Source organism: Somniosus microcephalus, chromosome 4, assembly GCF_052327205.1.
Source record: "Somniosus microcephalus isolate GS21.2 chromosome 4, FLI_Smic_1.0, whole genome shotgun sequence".
Classification (NCBI taxonomy): Eukaryota; Metazoa; Chordata; class Chondrichthyes; order Squaliformes; family Somniosidae; genus Somniosus; species Somniosus microcephalus.
The window spans coordinates 251109157-251125296 of NC_140990.1; the positions used below are offsets into that span (position 1 = coordinate 251109157).

At 42.1% G+C, this 16140-nt stretch overlaps 1 protein-coding gene across 1 annotated transcript; it reads left to right on the forward strand.

Annotated features, from left to right (window-relative positions):
• The first annotated feature begins 8481 nt into the window (after nucleotides 1–8481).
• LOC147120368 (homeobox protein DLL-4-like) lies at nucleotides 8482–10361 on the forward strand. The gene is made up of 3 exons (XM_085983852.1): nucleotides 8482–8892; nucleotides 9064–9248; nucleotides 9481–10361. The coding sequence occupies exons 1-3, from the start codon at nucleotides 8577–8579 to the stop codon at nucleotides 9787–9789; spliced, it is 810 nt and encodes a 269-aa protein (XP_085839978.1). The 5' UTR covers nucleotides 8482–8576; the 3' UTR covers nucleotides 9790–10361.
• The last annotated feature ends 5779 nt before the right edge of the window (nucleotides 10362–16140 follow it).

A 16140-nucleotide genomic window follows, 5' to 3' on the forward strand; every position in this document is an offset into this window, starting at 1 on the left:
TACCAACAATCTCTACCTAGCACCACTCACAATCAGAGCTTCACTTCACCCTCACAACCTTACCTGCTGCAACACTCACACCCACATCTCACACCATGCACATACTGACAGCTATTCAACCATGGCAGGCACATCACCCAACCACACTCACTCACACACTTCTCTTTCTATTACAGGCCAAGGTTGTGAATAATTGGAGAGAGCAGCGGCAGACAGGCGGGGGGCAAGCTGTCATCCAGGACCTCAGCCAGCTGGAGGAGAGAGTGCTGGAGATCATTGGGCGGCAGATAATAGCGGTCGTGGCAGACAACAACGGTATGCTCATTCCTAATCCTTCTTCTCACATCCCACTTCCCCCTCATCCCACAAGCTCTTCTCACTTACAAGCTGCTGCTGCTGTATGTATGCATATCTTGCTTCCCCCATCCCCCAACCATAACGTGACTCTTGTGCCTTTCTGTTTTCAGCTAATCAAGACCAAGCACCCACGCAGCCTGTCCAGGAGAGCGAGGAGGGAGGAGAAGAGGATACAGCGTCACAGCATCTGTCACTCGCAGACACCAGCTCAGAAACTGACACTGCGCCTACTTTAGAGGTTAGTGTAGAAGTGGATCTGCGCAGGGTGTGGCACCGGGCATGAGTGGACAATGCCAGCTGGAAAGGGTAGATCGGGGGCCAGTTCCCTGGAAGGCAAGTTTGCGTGCAAGTTCTGCTGAATAGGACTCAGACGAGGACCTCGATGGGGCGGCCTTCAAAAGAAGGGTGATGGGCACGTACACCGAATTCCTAGGTGCAATGGCAAGCCTGCCAGAGAGCCTCGGGGCAATGTCAAGGAGCATGGAGGAGTCTGCCTCCAACATTGCACCGGGCTCTGCGCAGAGCTTGAAGCCCAGGATTTCCAGGTTGGAAATGATAGAAGACTCCTGAAGAGACCGTGTCGACCCAGACATGATGCTGCGTGTGATGGACGATGTCGCATTTGCCATTGCAGCACAGGCAGAAGCAACCCAACGCCTTAGTGCTGCAGCGGAAGTGCAAACCGCTCTCATGAAGTGAAAGCTTCATGCCACCCAAACTCAGACTGCTCTCATACTGTCTCAGCTTTGTGCCACCCAAACTCAGACTGCTCTCATACTGTCTCAGCTTCATGCCACCCAAACTCAGACTGCTCTTATACTGTCTCAGCTTTGTGCCACCCAAACTCAGACTGCTCTTATACTGTCTCAGCTTCATGCCACCCAAACTCAGACTGCTCTCATACTGTCTCAGCTTCATGCCACCCAAACTCAGACTGCTCTCATACTGTCTCAGCTTCATGCCACCCAAACTCAGACTGCTCTCATACTGTCTCAGCTTCATGCCACCCAAACTCAGACTGCTCTCATACTGTCTCAGCTTCATGCCACCCAAACTCAGACTGCTCTCATACTGTCTCAGCTTTGTGCCAACCAAACTCAGACTGCTCTCATACTGTCTCAGCTTTGTGCCACCCAAACTCAGACTGCTCTTATACTGTCTCAGCTTTGTGCCACCCAAACTCAGACTGCTCTTATACTGTCTCAGCTTCATGCCAACCAAACTCAGACTGCTCTCATACTGTCTCAGCTTCATGCCACCCATGCTCAGACTGCTCTCATGCAATCTCAGCTTGCTGCCACCTAAGCTCAGACTGCTGCCATCATGACTGGATTTACCAGTGTCGACCGGGGCTTGCAGGGTGTCGCAGCAGCCCAGCACTCTGTGCTCCAACAGATTGCTAGGAATGCTGAGGCGCTGGCCCAGGGGACTGGCAGTGGGTCAGTGGAGCAGAACTCTGCTGTCCTCTCTCAGGATGACTGCATTCCTGTTTGCATCACTGCCACTCTGCCATTGCCCTTGTCACTGCCTGTCAGCCAGCTAGCCCAGACTGCTGCTGCCCATGCCGAGGTAGTGCAGTCTAGAGCCAGGCCTTCTAGGCCCAGAGCTGCTCAAGGTCATCCTGCAAGGCTATCTGAAGTCTCCCACATGGACACGCAGCAGCCTTCCTCCAGCCCTGCTGCAGCCACTGGGGGAGCACTTCGTCGGAGCACTAGATCAGGAAAGGGCACCCAAATGACAGGTGGAGTTGCGGAGGGGAGTCATGAGCCAGGTGTACAGCGGATAGCCCTTGTCTCCGAGCAGCCACCCTTGAGTTTGATGTGATGGCTGGAAGATTGCTGGCGCACTGGACTGACACAGGATGAAGGCATCATGGCTGTTGCCAGGACAGCAGGCAATGATGATCAGGAAGCGCTGGGCATGATCGCACACCAACTGCACATTAAGTGAATGGTAGCCTTTGCGGTTACGGAAGATCTCAGGATTGTTATATGGCACCTGCAAAGCCACGTGGGTGCAGTCGATGGCGCCCTGTATCATGAGGAAGCCCGCTATCCTGGCAAAGCCACATGCATGCTCGTCCTGCTTCTCTCTGCTCAGAGAGGACAAAATAGTCCCTTCTCCTGGTGTAGAGAGCCTCAGTAACCTCCCGGATGTATCGATAGATAGCGAACTGGGAGGTGTTAGCTATGTCTCCTCCTGCAGACTGGAAGGATCTGCTGGCAAAGAAATTGAGGGCCACGGTGACCTTGACTGCTACTGGGAGAGTCATTCACATTCTTACCGCCTTCTCAACAGATTTGTGTATATGCACCCCCAGGTTCCTCTGTTCTTGCGCCCACCCACCCCTCCCCTCAAAATTGTACCTTCTATGCCCTTTAGCTAGAGAGTGGAAAATATCACCTGGAGTTCCCACTCCTTATTGCTATCCCGCCGGAAAGTGCAGGTGTAAAAGTGCAGTGAGGTCAAGAATGGGCTTCACTGTGATACTTCCTGTAGTTGAATAGCCTGCTGACTAGGGAGTGGTGGATTTTCCTCTTTGAGACGGAGTTCCAGTGGAGGTGAACTTCCAACCGCCCCTTCAGATCTGCTCCAACACAAACAAATTTTCCTGGGTCAGGCATGCACAGTGGGCTCCCAGTAGGATTCTTGCCCGAGAGAGAGAGAGAGAGAGAGGCCACCGGTGCAACCGTGCTACAGCAGGTATGTCGCTGCAGCAAATAAGTGGCAGTGACGGACCCTGCCTCATCAAGAAACTATGACAGTGAAATGTTTACATGTGGCTTCCCATTTCAAAATGTTGATATTTTTAGATCAGGTTTCCCATTATAAATGTTTACATTGATAGTTTTCATTATAAATGTGTTACATTTGTAACATTTGTAGAAACAAATTGTATGCCATTCACAAAATCTTTAATAATATACCAATCAATCTCCCATGGTGTTGCACACAGGTGTCAATTTTTGTCTGATTATGCTCCTGTGAAGCACGTTGTGCTATGTTAAAGGTGCTATATAAATGCAAGCTATTTTAATTGTAGTCAAGACCATTTCTATTTTTCAGATCAAGCTGGGTTAGCGTGTAAGGGATAATGGGGGAAAGTGGGGGAAAAGAGGGAGGAGAAGGATGCAAATAAGAGGGAAGAGGGAAGAAGGAGGCAAGGAAGGGTAGTGGGGAGGGGAGGGAAGGAGGGAACAGGAGAGGATGGGAAGGGAGAGGATGGGGAATGGACAAGGCAGTGGGAGGAGAGGGACAAGAGAGTGGGAAGAAGGGGACAGGAGAGGGGAAGGAGCAGAAAGGGATAGAAGGGAAGAAAGACATGGCGAGGGAAGAGGCTGAAAGGGAGTGCTGGGGAAGGGCAATTTAAATCAGCAGGGCTATGTGGATTAAGGCATGGATATGTCATCCAGTGGGGGGGGAATGCTGTGGATGGGAAATGCAGTCAGGTGTTCACTGTAAAAGGGGAAATGAAGTAGGGGAGTAGCCCGTGGGAGGCAACTGCAGCCAGTGGTGGGTTGAGGGGGAAAGGGATTGGCAGCCAGTAAAGTTGCGAAGGGGTGGAAAGTTTCCGGTAAATTTCCGGTAAATTTCCAGAAATTTTCCACAGGAAGTTTAGCTTGGGAATTTTGTGAATTTTGCCCAAAAAAGCACATGCTAGCACAATATTGGGTTGTTTTTGTATTTCTTTCATTTTTTTTCACAGGTCCTCTCTTAAAATGACTAACAGAAATGGGATCTTAGTTATTTAGGAATTTCTTAATCAATATATGTTTATCTTCTTACTTGGCTTGTTTTAATAATTACAAGTTTTGTGTGTGACTGTGAACAAATGTGTCCTGATTGGTTGGATGAGTGGATGAGCAATTAGCTCCCTCTATTGGTGATGTAGTGTCGTGCGTGCACAGGTCATGCTTCCATCACATGGAGCATCAGGAAAATTTTACTCACCCTGTTGCAATCATGCTGATCGACTGCAGTTCGACACAGAGATGAATGCCCTTTATTTCTCTGCATAGAACAATGCCACATTTACCGTCGGATGTGTGGAAGCATTTTACCCCAGGCATTAAAGATGGAAAGACTGTGTACATGTGCACACAGTGTACAAAGCCATATGTAAAGAATGCCACAAAGATGCAGCAGCATTTATCCAAATACAACAACTTCACTCAAAGCTCACAGCAGTCAGCCCAGAGTTCCTCTGCTTCCATGCAAGAAGATGATGGTTCACATTCAGCATCAGGCTCCTTATCATCAGCAACTCCTGGCCCACTTGGAAGGTTCTTTGATACAATGGATAACCATAGCCAGAAGAATGCAGATGAGTGCCTTGCTCGAGCTGTATATGCGACAGGCTCACCCCTCATGCTCACAGCCAATGTGTACTGGAAGAGATTTTTCAATGTTATTCGCCCTGCATACTGTCCTCCCACCAGACATGCTTTGTCTACTTATTTGCTGGAGGTTGAGTATAACAGAGTCTAAGGAAAGCTCAAAGAAATGATAGAGATGGCAGACTGTGTTGCAGTTATCTCAGATGGGTCTTCAAATGTACAAGGGGAGGGCATCATAAACGACATTGTCTCCACTCCTCTCCCAGTGTTCTTCAAGAGCACAGACACGAAGGACAACAGGCACACAAGCACATACATTGCTGATGAGCTGAAAGCGGTCATCAATGATCTTGGATCACAAAAGTTCTTTGCAGTTACTGACAATGCTGCGAATATGAAGGCTGCTTGGGCTCAATTGGAGGAGGCCTACCCTCATATTACTTCTATTGGGTGTGCAGCTCATGGGCTCAACCTGCTCCTCAAGGACATCATGGGTTTGAGAACCATGGAAACACTGTACACTGTACAAGAGAGCCAAGTATGTCAGGGGAAAACAGATAGTTGCAGCAACCTACAACTCCAAGCAAATGACAAAGAACAAGAACACCACACTGAAGCTGCCCAGCAACACTAGATGGGGTGGCGTTGTCATAATGTACAACAGCCTTCTGGAGGGTAAGGAGTTGCTGCAAGAAATGGCAATATCCCAGTCTGGGGATATGGAAACCACCATCAAGAAAATACTGCTGGATGATGTGTTTTGGGAGTGTTTAGCAGCCTTAAATTACTCTCACCAGTAGCATCTGCAATTGCTCAGATTGAAGGAGATGACACTGTCTTGTCAGATGTTCTCAGGCTTTTTGCTGATTTAAAAGAACAAATCAGCATTGCCCTACCCAAATCCCTGCTGCACAAAGCAGAGAAGGCAATTGTTCAATTCATACAGACGCGTCAAGAATTTTGTGTCAAGCCGATTCATGCTGCAGCATACATGCTGGACCCAAAGCATGTTGGGAGACCAATACTTTCTGGAGAACAGATCAACAGCGCTTACAGTGTGATTTCTACCCTCTCACACCATCTCAATCTGGATGTGGGCAAAGTTCTGGAAAGTCTGGCAAAGTTCTCTACCAAGCAAGGTCTTTGGAATGGGGATGGAATATGGGAATCATGCAAGCATATCAGTGCACATACCTGGTGGAAGGGACTTTGTGCATCTGAGGCCCTGTCACCCATTGCATCGGTGCTACTCCAAGTCCCACCTTCATCAGCGGCCTCTGAACGAAACTGGTCACTTTTTGGGAATATGCATACAAAGGTGCGCAACAGGCTGACTAACAAGAGAGTGGAGAAACTGGTGGCTATCCGGGCAAACCTACAACTTATTGAGCCAGATACAGAAGTGTCCACCACACAGCTAGGCAGTGACACAGAGGAGGAAATGGACACGTCAGTGCCAGAGTCAGAGAATCAGGAGGAGCAATGATGAGTAGAAGACTCGGAAGACTCATGAGTAGAAGACTCAAAGGGACAAAATAAGGACAAATTACAGGCTAAATAAGCTGACGCTCTTTTTATTTTATTTTAGATGGGTCTTTTTTGTGGGGGTTCAATAAAGTTCAAAATTATAACCTAAATAAAGTTTTGAAAGCCTGTTTTTATTTGTATGGAACAGTATGTCTATTTTGATGACAAAGATAATATAAGGGTCAGAGACAAAAACCATCAGTGTGCAATAAAACTCAAAATTCCCATAAATTCCCAAAATTCCCGAAAATTCCCATGGAAAGTTTCCTCTTTTTAAAATTCCTGGAATTTTGCAACCCTAGCCGCCAGTGTGTGGGTTGGAACAAGAAATATAGCTAGTGGGGGAAGGCATCGAAATCTTCTTCATTGGGGCTGAAATCCTACTCTGGTGGTGGGGTTTGAAGGCCAAAAACATGCTTGGTGCCGGGGGCTGCTAAATTTTTGCTCGACTTAGGAAGATGGCTGTAAGGCTATAAATCTGGCTCAGTGTGGGAGGTTTTTTTGGCATCCTTTTAATGTCATGAGAATACAAACATGCCAACTAATATTAAAAACTAGCTTTTGACAGAGCTTTGAGCATAACTGCAACCTGAGATACTTGTTAGAGTGTGATATAATTCCTGAATATAGAGCTTTGTATTGTATTACATAGATAAGAAAGCTGGTAATTATCCAGCTATTCTGATAGCTTAGTTGGAGTTTGACCTCACTGCAACTAGAACTGTCTAGTTGTTCTGATTTAGACTAGATGAATCTCTAATATACATATATTGTTGACTAATAATATTCTATAATGTATCTGTACGTTTATTTGAATAAAATGCATGAGAATATGCATTCATATTTTTGATTGGCTATGATATGCTAGTGCGGACCAGAATATATCTGTAAATTATTTGAGATAATCCGAATTGGGAAAATAAAACGTTTTAGATACATTGTAAGTAATGTTTGTAGATACGGTTCTTCTCCACCTCAGCTGTGGGCGCTTCAATTCTTTTGCTTCTTTCAGAGTAAATAACCATCACAGGAGCTTAAATTTGATCTCATGTTCACATTATAAACTACCGACTCTCTGGAGGTTGTAAATATTTCTGACGATGCAAGTTAAACTTGTCAACAAAAGGATGCTCTCTTACCCATAGATGTTCCATTTTGGTTCTTTTGAGATACTGTAACACAAGCTTGTCTGAAGGTATCAACATGGTGAAGTATGCATTTAAACGCGGGCCCTATTACGAAGACTTTTTACGTCAACTATCGCACGTGAACAAATGTATCAGTCAGCTTTCCTTATCGACAAGGCGCTGCTGTCGAAAGCTGAAGAAAGCCCGCGCGAAAGCCGCACCGAGAACCACAAGATGGCAGCACAAGGCAGCAGCACCTGAACACATTCTGCTCATGGGCACCAATCCCTGCAGACAGGTAGAAGCAGTGTTACCTGATTTACCAGCCCAATTAGAGGAATGCAGAACTGCTGAATTCTGTATTATTTGAATCGCGAGTAAGCTGATTGAAACTTTCAGTTTTGCACATGTATAAATGCTCCATTTTATATATTATGATGATGAAACTGGAACTAGAACAAGATCTGGGTATACTCAGTGTAACACAACAATAGCTTTCAAATCTCAATTCAGTCTGAATCTTCATGCAGAACGAAACTGTAACAAAATTGCAGCAGAAGCCTTCCGAGCTTCATTTCATTGTTTGAATCATTTGACACAAACTAAAACATTCGAATTAGGTTCTTACAATCTCGATGTCAACTTGAATGCATCTATAGGTACTTGCTTAAACTGTGTGTGCGCTAACATTAAAAAAATGATTCGGTATTAACTACTTAGAAGTTTTTAAATCAAGCTCCGGCATTGGTCTGGTGAGTAGAAACAGCCAGTCTCGGCACATGGAACGGAATAATGTGTTTGTTTGTTTGATTTCCAAGATAGAACAGGATACAAAAAAAGGGGGACAAAGCCGGTCATTGTAATTCCCCGGAATCTGTTTCCCAGGCCTGCGCCGCAGAACATGTTCAATGAGTGATGCTGAGCGCACAGCTCAGCCTCCTGCAGCTTGCCCTCCGGCTCCGCCCGCGCGCCACCAGCGCCAACCTGTCCGGCAGTTCACGGGCCACAACCGCGCCGCCCGATTGGCTGCAGCTTAGCAACGTGACGACAAGAGCGCGTGACGCGGCTTTAATGCTCGAGCGCCTGAAGCTGCAGACAATTGGCGAGCATCAACGCCGCATAGCTCCTTCGTGCAGTACCACAATAACATGGTTTCCACATCAGCACCGGCCTTTTTCTGAGCTGATATTTGTTACTTTCTAGTTTTTTTTAAATTTTATATATAAGAATGACCGGAGTTTTTGACAGCCTTGCTGCAGATATGCATTCGAACCAAATTACCTCGAGTTATCACACCATGCACAAGTCACAGGAATCTCCAACTTTGCCGGTGTCTACTGCAACTGACAGCAGCTATTACAATGGGCAGCAGCACGGCCCCTGCGCCGGGTCGCCTTATGGACAGCTTAACTCCTACCAGTTCCACGTTGGTAACATGAACAACCTTTCGTACAGTGCCAAATCCTACGAAATTAGTTATACAAATTGTTACAACTCCTACAGTTCCTATGGTTCGAGTAATTCGCCTGCAAATACTGATGTAGGTAAGTTGTCAGCATGTGAAGACGACGATCTTAATTTGGACGACGTTAGAAGATAATTTTAAATAACACAATGCGGATTTATGTGTATGTCTGTATTCATAACACACACTTGTGGTAACATTGTAAATGTTTATTTTGTCGAAAAATCGAAAATAATTGTTTTTGTTTCAGAAAAAGAAGAGTGCGAGCCTGAAATCAGGATAGTAAATGGAAAACCAAAGAAAGTTAGAAAACCTAGAACTATTTATTCCAGCTTTCAACTAGCAGCTTTGCAGAGACGTTTTCAGAAGACCCAGTATTTGGCTTTGCCAGAAAGGGCCGAGCTGGCTGCTTCCATGGGTCTTACCCAAACTCAGGTGAGACTGTACAAGGAAGACAACATTATAGAGCCTTTTTATAAGAAAACATTTGTATCGATTCGATGCGTTAAACCTTAAAAATACAGAGTTTGGGTACAAAGTTTATTTGAGCTAAATTGCAACTTGTGGAAAAGGGCTACACTAAACTTTCCAGTCTGTAGCAATGTAAATGGTTTCTACACAGTCTGTATGTCAAATATATCTGACATTTTATTTTTGAAATATGCAGGTAAAAATTTGGTTTCAGAACCGCCGGTCTAAATTCAAGAAAATGTGGAAAAACGGAGAAATGCCAACAGAGCAGAATCTAAGTGCTAGCGAGTCTCCTCCTTGCAGCTCTCCTCCATCCTCGATAGCATGGGACTATTCTCCGCACCAGAGAATCAACAGCAACTCAGCCATCACACAGAACAACGGCCCGGCCGCGGCCTTTATAGGAAACTACTCCTGGTATCCTGGTTCAAATAGTGCTTCACATTTTCAGTCAACCCCGATTCTTCAACATCAGCCTACTATAAGCACAGGGGCAATATACTGAACCCATGTTACTACAGACCGCTGTCTGGTTAAACGAGAGACTATTTAAAGACTCCCAATGACAGGGAAAGTTCAAGTGTTTAAAAAAAATCACTACAGTACCATCCTTTATAACGTTTGTATTAACTGGTGCCTTTGCAAATGACCTCATTTTCTATGTTTTCGAACGAACTATGTGTGGTATTTATGAACTGTAGACAGTTCAGTGGTGTTAAGACGCCGATCATGGTTATTAAAGCTCGCAGTGTAGACGATCGAAAATAATCTGTAAATAAATACATTCTTTCGTGCAGAACTACCTGAATACGAATGTGCATCTATTGGATTGTTTGTTGTGATATAACCATGCTAGAGTTTGTTCCAAGTTATTATTGTGTTACTTATGTAGCTGCGCCAATGATGTCTGAGTTACTGTACCATCGATATGTTTCTGTTGGTTCAACCCTACATTTAAAGTCTTTTGGACAAGGAGTTAAATTGTGCTACTGATTTTTCCACAAGTGATAGATTTGGAAAAATAACTATTTTCTTTATTTATTCTATAAAACAACTTCTTTACAGTGTTGCTTTTATGAAAAGAAATATATTATTTAAATAAATATTGTTTAACTGTTATTTCTATGTTGCTAGTTTAATGACAATTTTGACTAAAGCCAATTTTATAAAAAAAATGTTTTTTTTTGTTTTAGTTGAGTGGTTTTATTGAGATTTATAAGAAAATCACCCAGTAATGATCACAGATGCCGCATCCCGTGATGTACTTTTGCTGTGCCTGTCAATAAATTCGACCAGCTTGTACTAGAATAATATCCAAATGTTTACCAGCAAGGATACAACAGTTTGGAAAATGCATACAGTGCTGTAGTTTACCTGTTTGCAATTAACGTATAGGCGCCAAAATAGAGGATTGTTACAACTGGGTACTTGTTTTGCAGATTATAGATATGTATGTGCTACGGCGGCAATGCCTTCGCGCAGACATTCATCAATCAGCTACATACTCTCTACATTAAAGCCTGCTCCGCCCTCCGGAGAGCTGGCGCCGGATAGATTTATCCCATAAATATTCCTTCTGACGTAATTCTTGGCGAACCAGATTGGAAGAAGAATAATGGCTTGTTATCGAAAGAACATTTTATTCCCCTAAATGTGTTTTGTGAATAGTTACTCAAACAGGTTTAGATGTGTAGTTCGGATAATTTTGATCGTAACAGCCTGCAATAGCTATGTTAAAATTGTTAATGTTGCTGTTATTACTCCTGGGAGACACAAAACGAATTCTGACCTAAAACTCAGAAACAATTATATTCAGAAGCACATCAATATTGTATGAATGTATGGCGTTCCTACATCGTGTTTTCACATTTCAGTTCGAACTCGCTACCGTCTGGAAACAACTTTTCAATTCGACGCGGATTGAATAATTTATGTGCATAATAACTACTTGAGAGATTCTCGAAGAAGACCTAACGTTGTCACTGAAATTAAATGTATGATAAAGTAGTGAAAAAGATTTCGCCCTCTGGATTTTTTGTTAACAAGACTTTTCTTTTCTCGGGGATTCCATGTAGACGATGATTAACAGGCCCAAGTATTAGTGCCTGGGGCGGAGAGTTTAAACTAGTTGTTAGAGGCACGCAAAGCGCCTTGGCATGCGAGCTTAGAGAGGCAAGTTTGGCTCAGGAGCGAGTAGACACACTGGAGACAGAGCTCCTCTCTATAGATTTTTTTATTAACCACGAGAGGCACAAACCGACAGAAATCGCCCCGAGCAACCCACTTGTAAGCACAGTAACAGCGAAACCACACAAACAGACCTCTCTGATCCAGTTGGAGCCTTGTTTTCTTGAGAGGTCTTGCCGCTGGAAAAAAAGATTCTAAATATTAAATTCTATCAGAACATACATAAAAAATGATAGCTGCACGTATTCTAACAAGGTTGAAATGCATGTTTCTGTTGTTACTGGATATAAACCCTCCTGATTCAATCAGATTGGCGGCACATTCCCAAAACCTTAGGCTGCCATTTTTTTACGTGTTTTGAAACTAAAAAGTGCAACATTGTAACAATAACTGGAAATAAATGGATCACTGTTACACACCCTAATGCAAATCTACACCATAGACACCGTAGATTTAAATTATTGGTTATGAAGCAAAGTCGTATAGTGTGCGAAACATATATATCATCTTTATATCATCGTTAACCCGTCAGAACTCAAGCAGAAACGTGTGCTGGATTTTCGATTGCGAAATATTCAGGCTGTAGCTTGCCAGCGTTTTATTATTTTCATGATAGTATATAGAAACATTCGTGGCAAGAACGACCACGACCCGAGAGAGAATCCGGGTGTTTTACATTTCTCCAAAAAATACAACAATATTCGAGCTGCAGCAACAGCGACTGCGACCCGGAAAAACAAGACTGATCAGACCGTCGAGTTATTATTTTAAGGAATAAATTATACTAGCAAATATTACGGTTTCAGATTATATGGGAAAGAAGTTTATTTAAACTGATCTCTTAATCGAACCAAAAGTGTGTTTTAAAATAAAATGATTAAACAATATTCATTTCGATTTTATAACCTAGGTGCGTTCTTATTTTGTTCTTGTAATTGACCAGATAACGCAGAAATAACTAAAGAAAAGGATCCCCCGAATCGTGTTTACGTTTCCTTAATATAATTTCCTGTTTGGTTTAATGCATGTGGATGTAATCGAAACGTCTATGTTTTATTTAGGAAACGGAGCACCCTTTATAATAGAAATATAAATCGATATAATTAAAACGATGTATTCGATTGATTTGTAACCAATGATATAAACTAGCAGCGCTCAAATCGTGTATTTGTGGTGGGGTGGGGATATTAATTCACACCACACAGTTCCGATTGAGCATTTTGTACCAAACGGGGGAAGGTCTTATTAAAACAGGCTGCCCAGAATCCCTGTAATACTGCTGGTTTTGGATGTTAAAAATGCATTCATGTCAATCATTAATTTTCCTCGTAAAATCTAATATATTTTTTATAGGTTTACTAATTGTTAAGCAACGCAATGTAGTCTGCCTTTGCACACAAATACAGAAAAACAATTCCTTGAAGACATTCGGTTTGCGGTTACAGCTGAACAACACGTAAAAAAGATTTGCTAAATCGACCTTGTCGTGTAAAGTGATTAGGGCATCATGTACATTATTTAGGCTTTATCGACACTGATATGGCAAGACATAACTCGGTTCTAGAAAATATTAAACAAAGGAACCGTTTATATTTTGTAAGATTTGGCTATAACTTCGTTGTATTGAAAATCCACTAAATTTCTAGTCCGACAGGGCGACTAGAAGCTATTAAAAGTGGGATCGTTTTCAGGAATAAGGCTGTCAGTGATTGCTGCATTACAAGATGTTCCATTTTTCCCTGGGGCTGTCACATTGAGACTCTTACAAGAATACCCTTGGGATGATATAACTAGGGATATCCGCACTCCCAGACAGCCCGACCCCTTTTTGATATCTGACACATCCATGCCTATCTATAGGTTCTGTGTGTGGGTTTCCATTTATGACTGGGAAAGAGATATATTACAAGAAGTTCAAATAGTTGTTAGATACAGGCGATCCCTCAAACAATCTTATGTCATGTGGTATAGTCACTTCCGGAATCCTGGATAGCCAATTTGGAAAATTTTAGAATTTCCTCTCTAAACTTTGCACTGAAACACAACTGTAATTTTATCCACATTCGCTCGAGTTTGAGCTTTCTGGCTCTCGGAGCTGAAAGCCTGCAATTACTATATAATTCTTCGCAATTTTAGATGTCCTAATATGGACTGTAATTTTTGCGCAAGACAATTTCCTGCTATTTCAAGCATCAACATTGTCAAAGTTGTATGTACATAATAAATGGGAATATCAATGCATAGTTTTTAGCATAACATCTTGACTCCTCGATAATTATATCCGTTTGGAGCCGACGCAGAATAGCTTGAATTGCATGGTAACCGCGCTGCTCTAAATTTTTTAAAAATTGCTCATAATTTCGAAAGATTACCAAGTTCTCGAGAGCAGAATGTCATCAGCGTAATGAAGAGTAAACATTTATGCTAATAATCTGCAATTTTTTCATCAGCTATAAAGACAGAGGCTATAGCAGAAATGCAGTCATATTCTGCAGCCGTGTCCTGATATTGAGCCGTTTAGAGGAGGCTTAGTGGATCTACTCGCAGAAATTCATTCACACGAGATGTTTTTCTCTTAACTTTATAGCAAAACCTGATACCATGACTTAGTAGAAACCGACCAAGTTGTCTGAAAAGAACAAGGTAAGGGTATAAACTATTTTTCTGTAGTTAATGGGTTTAAACAGCATGCACAAATGCCATCCTTACAGTGAACTGTACAGTTGTAAATAGGTAGGCTAATTCAAATGATAAATTCTTCTATGGAAACTAGTTCTGGTCGAATGCGTTAAGCGCGAAATCGAAAGCTAGGTGTGGCGACAGGTTTATGACTAAATAATTTTATTAAGTCAAAAAATATTTTCAGATGTCGCTAATCGTTTGCGAAACGATTTAAGTCGCGAATTTACTTATTTTTCCTCAAATTAAAAGATCAAAGATTCTGGAGTAATGCCGACCGCCGTTTTACAGCAAATTCGAACCTGCAAAACATGTTCTTACATTTTGACTCATAACGTCAAGCAATTTGTGTTTATTTTCGACGGTTGCTATATATTACGATGCAGTTGCCTTCTCTGTGTTGGTATTTAATATAAAATAGTCCATATGTAACTATAATCGAATCACGTTTCTACTTACATTGCTTAAAAATCTTACCGTTCTTGGGAAAAACAAACTTATCATTAAAATGATGTGCCCATGTGAAGTCAATGTGCTTTAGTAGTGTATGTTACCACGGCTGTACAGTTTAATTGTATTCCTATCCATTTTTAAAAATGGAATTTAAATTTTGGAATTTTCTGTAGGTCGATGATGTGTTTTTTTCAGGGGCCGAAAGAAATATGAAAATATTTGAGGATGTCTTAAAAATTCTAACCACGAATGAAAAAATATAAAAACGTGGGTTAGAAACAAGATTTCCAGTTGTGTAAATAGTAAATACGATGTCGACTGTCATATCGGATACTTTTAAACACACTGTTACGCCGTGTTTACCTGCCTGTTTTGCAACTAGATTGACGTGCCTGTGACTATGGTCATTAAATGTTAAAGCAGGGATAGGCGAAAGATCCGCGTGCAAGAGAAAGAGAAAAAACAGCTCTTGTTGGACAATTTCCTTTGCTCTATCTTCATTACTCCAACATTGTGCCTTACTAATTTTGAACAGTTTCCTATTGGCAATTCTTCTCCATACACCTGCAAGCAATTTGCAGACCTCATGACAAACGTAATTCTAAATTGCAAAGATGGAAGCACACCTATTTTAGTTTAGTGCTTCTTTCTCAATGCTGTTCAAATTTGGCTTTCACTGCTACCTCTTTTGTTAATGCAAAGATTCCCCCGGCGAAAAAAATGCTCATAATTACCCCAATGATACGAAACTACATTAGAATAAATAAACCCAAAATTACTGTAATTATAGTCCGTTTGATGGCCTCGGCTTGTAATCAAGTAGAGAATACAGTGCAATAATGCCGAGCCTCTTCGTTGCAGCTGTATGCGCTTTTGGAGCTCTTGGCAGAATAAATTCATTTGTTGTTCATAAAGCTGCAACCTTATTTTCAGAAAAGTTTTGTATAAAATGCTACGCACTTTACTCTCCAAATCTTAGCTTTTCCAAAGTTATAATTGTTTTATTTGAACGCTAGATGTAATTGTGCCTGTTTTAATTTGTGGAACAAACACTCTCAGCCAAGTTTACTGATCAATTCATTTAAATTAAAACATCTAGCATTGTCATGTGTAATAGCTACTGCCACCTCAGTACATTTAGAACCTGTACTAGATTTTAATAGCAAAATGCTTTATCAAATTTTCTTGGAATTAATTTATTATAGAAAAACAAAACATTGTACAATCTACACACTTTTATTTACGTTTTTCCTTTTTATGGTGTCATTACTTCGTTATATTACAGTAGACCTTGGCCACGAGATTTGTCTTAAAGCTGGTTGTGACCTGTCGATGCACAAATGCGTATGCACACATACATATATGCACATATCGTGTGTCTATATAGTGTACAAATATATACATACAGATTGAGGTTGCTATATATCTGGAAATAATGTGTTTAGGAGACTCATGGAGACATCGTCTGATTGAATGGCTTCGCTAAGGTGACCACTGTTGGTGAATTTGGCATCTTTTCTAGTTCTCCCAAGATGTT